The following is a 4,452-nucleotide window of genomic DNA, read 5'->3' on the forward strand; positions in this document are numbered from 1 at the left end:
TTTCTTCAAAACAGTAGTAAAATAGTATGATCGTTCAAGAAAAGTGTAAAATACTGTTTTTAGTGTATTTTTTCAAAACAGTAGTAAAGTAGTATAATCGTTAAAAAAAAAGTGTAAAATAGTTTCAAAACGAGTACAAAGTCTGAAGATAAGAGTAAATAATAAAAATGTGCACCAAAAATAAACTTACCCATTAACCAAGGCGGTAAATCGAAGGAGTGGAAGATCAAGCCAGCCACAGCGTCTTTTTCGCTTTGTCGTGACGCCAAATTCGCGTCCTCTACTCTGGAGGAGATCTCCAGTGGCGTCGAGGAGTTCAGTGGGAAAGGGACCGTCGCCAACTCGAGTTGTGTAAGCCTTGCAGACTCCAACGACTTCGCCGATGGTGCTCGGTGGCAAACCAAGGCCCGTGCACACACCGCCGATGCTGCAATTCGAACTCGTCACATACGGATAAGTTCCAAAGTCAATATCGAGCAACGCGGCGTTCGCGCCTTCCACGAGGACTTTTTTCCCATCGCGAAGGGCCTGGTGGAGAAAGTGAACCGTCTCTTTCACCAGTGGCCTGATTCGCACAGAAAACCTGCAATTCCGCATTTTTTAGGTCTGAATAATGAAAACCAGGGTGACGATTCGGCAAACGATTTCAAATTCCCCGTCATTTCCCGGCAAAGTTTTTCAATTTTACCGGTAAAAACAAAATTAATATATTAATATTGTTCGCAAAATGGTAACATTTTTTTTTTTTTCATGACGTTAATTCGGGGTTGCCGATTCACATAAAATAATTTTTAACTCGAGAAAATTTCAAAATCTTGAATGATTCGAATTCTTCCTAAATTATTTTTATCCTGTAAAATGGAAAATATTTTTGACAATTTTGGTAATATTTTTAAACATAATATTCTCTTGAAATGGTTTCTTCAAAATAAATTTCTACTTTCCTAGAAATCTTGAGAAAATGTTTTTTTTTATCCTTTATAAGCCTTTCGTAATTCTTAAAAAGCTTTCAAATTTTTTGTCCGAAATCTGCAAAAGTCGATATTTTGTTTTGAGTTAGGCCGTGGACTATTTGCACGAAAATTTAGGTACGAAAAGCCGGATTTTGTTGGTATATGTAGACACTTCGTTTACAAGATTTTAAATCATTAACATTTTTTTATTAATTTTGAATTTTTGCAGAACTTCTAAATATTTATTTAACTCAGTCGAATTTTTTCGATGAATTATAGATGTTCAATATTTATTATAAATAAAAATTCAACAGTTTTACTCCTAAAATCATTTTTTTCCTTATTTTTCTGAATTACAAAATTTCTAATTTTATGCTAAAACAATATTTTAAATGTAATAAAAGCCTTTAATTGTGAATATATTATTTTGAAGATATATTAAAATTGATTTTCGAATTATACACTGCAAACTAAATTATATCATAATTAAAGAGGATAAAAATTCAATTGATTAATTAAAAAACTGTTGAAATTAAAATTGGAGAGAATTTTTTTCCAAAAATTTGTAAAATTCCCGGTAAAAAAATAAATTCACGGTCCAGCGGCTACCTTGTAATTCTAAACATCCTTTCACACAAAACAGGAAAAAATTGCAAAATAAATGAATTTAAAAAAAAAAAATACTTCAATTTTTCACTAAAAAATATCAATTTTTAGCAAAAAATGCAACAGTTAAACTTTTAGTTAAAAAAATTGATTTTAAACATGAAAGATTATCAGTTAAAAAATCACATTCCACAAAAAAATTTAACTTTCAACGAAATTTTTTTGTTTTTAATTTAAAAAAATAGTAACATTTTCAAAAAAAGTGATGAATTTTAAATTAAAAATGTCAATCTTTAACAGAAAGACGAATTTTTTACTAAAATGACGAATATTGAAGAAGAATAATTAAAATTTTGATCAAAATATAAATTTTCAACCTAGAATATTGATTTCTACCATAAAAAGACAAATTTTCAACTAAAAAAAATATAATTTTCAACCAAAAGTTGATAATTACATTTTTAGTCAAAAAATCCAAAAGAAAAAACAATTTTTCAATAAGATAGCTCATTTTTTAACTAAAGAAATTAATTTTTAATTAAAATTATGAACATTCAATAAAAAAAACTCAACAAAAGAGTTTATTTGTTAACTAAAAAGAAATTTTTTGAAACAATGACATTAAAATTTAAATAAAAAAATAATTGTTTACCCAAAAAAGTTGATTTTCTACTAAAAAAGTCATTAATTTTTAAAACAATAGTTTAATTTTTAAATTAAAGGTAATAATTGTCAAATAGCTAGTTAAATTTTCATCCAAAAAAGTCTACCAAAAATCGATTTTTTAACAAAATAAGAGGATTTTTAACGAAATAGTTGAATTTTAAAAAAATAAAACAAATTTTCATCCAAATTGTTGAATTTTGAACTAGAAAATAAAAAGAATTTCCAATAAAAAATATCAATTTTTTAGAAAAAATGTTATATTTCAAGTTTTAGTTGAAAAAAAAATTAATTTTCAACAAATAAAAAGCGGATTTTCAACAAAATAGTTCTATTTTCAACCAAACTGATGAATTTTCAACTAAAATTCTGAATATTCAACTCGAAAACTTCAATTTTTGACCGAAAAATGAATATTTCAAACAGAAGATTAATTATAAAATAAAAAGATTAATTTTATACCAAAAAATACAATTTAAAAAAAATACATGAATTTATAACGAAATAGTTGAATTTTTAAATGAAGATTTACATTTACAACCAAATACTTGAATTTTGAACAAAATAGTTATAAATAAATAGAAAACTTAGCTACGCTTACAGTTAAGAAATTAATTTTTAATAAAACAGAACTAATTTTTAACCAAAAAGAGGAATTTTCAAATAAATAAGATAAATTAATTTTTAACGAAATAGTTAAATTTTAAAACAAAAAGATTAAATTTTTATTAAAAATAATCAACAAACAATGGAATAATAAAACTTTTAATTTGAAAAAAATAAATTTTTTATTAAAAACAATAATAATCTTTTAAAAAATACATGAATTTTCAGCCTAATGGTTGAATTTTCTATCACAAAGGTTCATTTTCGACCAAAAAGATAATTTTACAACAAAATAGATGAAATTTCAATTTAAAAAATAATATAAATTTTCTTACCATAAATTAATATAAATTTTCTACCAAAAAGACGAATTCTTAATAAAATAGTTTGATTTTCAAACAACACTTTGAATTTTAAACTAAAATAATCTATCTTGAACCAAACAAAAAATGTATTTTTAACAAAAATTGAATTTTCAATCAACAAAGATTAATTTAAAAAAAAAAAAAAAATTCCATGATAGAGTTAAAATTTCCAAATAAAAATACAAATTTTCAACTGAAAATTTCATTTTCAACTACGAGTATTAATTTTCTGCCAGAAAGGACGAATTTGTAATAAAATACATAAATTTGCAAACAAATAATTCAATTTTGCACTAAAAAAGATAAATTTTCAAACAAATATGGAATAACTGAATTTTCAATTTTAAAAATTAATCAATAGCAGAAATAAACAAATTTTCAACAAAATAGTTGAACTTTGAACAAAAGAAATTAATTTTTAACAAAGTAGTTCAAATTTCGAATAAATAGTTGAATTTTCGAACGAAAAATACGAATTTTTGACAAAAAAAAAAATTAATTTTCAACCGAAACAGATCAATTTATAATCAGAGTTTGATTTTTATCCAAAAGAGGTGAAATTCTTAATCAATAAGGACGAATTTGTAATCGAATACATTAATTTTCATCCAAATAATTGAATTTTCTGCTAAAAAAAATAAATTCAAATAAAGTACATAAATTTTCAGTTGAAAAAATTAATTTTCAACAAAAAAAAATCAAATTCTCAACAAAATAGTTGAATTTTGAACTAAAGAAATTAATTTTTAACTATAATTATGAAACTCTAACTAAAAAAAAATTATTTTTTAACAAATTAGTTCAAATTTGGAATTAATAGTTAAATTTTCGAACCAAAAATACGAATTCTTAAAAAAAATAATGTTTAACCGAAGCAGATTAATTATTACTCCGGCAATTTTATTTTAACAAAAAGAGATGGAATTTTAAACAAAAAGCTGAATTTTCAACCATGACGATTAATTTTCTACCAAAAAGGACGAATTTGGAATAAAATTCATGAATTTTCAACTAGAAAAATATAAATTTTCAACTAGAAAAATCTTTAAAAATTAATTTTTCGAAATTAATAAAAAAAGATAAAAAAAAGATAAAGTCTCATAAAAAAATATAATAGTTGATATTTCAACCAAAAAATGTTTTTAATTATAAATAAGAAACAATTAAATTCATTCAAAAAAAAAACTAACGAATTTTCACCCAAACCCAAAAATATTAATTTTCAACATAAAAGTTAATTTTCAATCAAATATATTAAT

The 4,452-nt window shown here is 23.4% G+C and overlaps 1 protein-coding gene across 1 annotated transcript in view; it reads right to left on the reverse strand.

Moving 5' to 3' along the window:
* The window catches only part of LOC117172528 (adenylosuccinate synthetase), a 40,924-nt gene that overhangs the window by 12,257 nt on the left and 24,215 nt on the right, over positions 1 to 4,452 (reverse strand). Inside the window, exon 4 of the mRNA XM_033360554.1 lies at positions 191 to 583. Coding sequence (XP_033216445.1) covers positions 191 to 583 — 393 coding nt within the window. The remainder of the gene's footprint in view (positions 1 to 190; positions 584 to 4,452) is intronic.

Source organism: Belonocnema kinseyi, chromosome 5 (assembly GCF_010883055.1).
Source record: "Belonocnema kinseyi isolate 2016_QV_RU_SX_M_011 chromosome 5, B_treatae_v1, whole genome shotgun sequence".
In the NCBI taxonomy this organism is placed as follows: Eukaryota; Metazoa; Arthropoda; class Insecta; order Hymenoptera; family Cynipidae; genus Belonocnema; species Belonocnema kinseyi.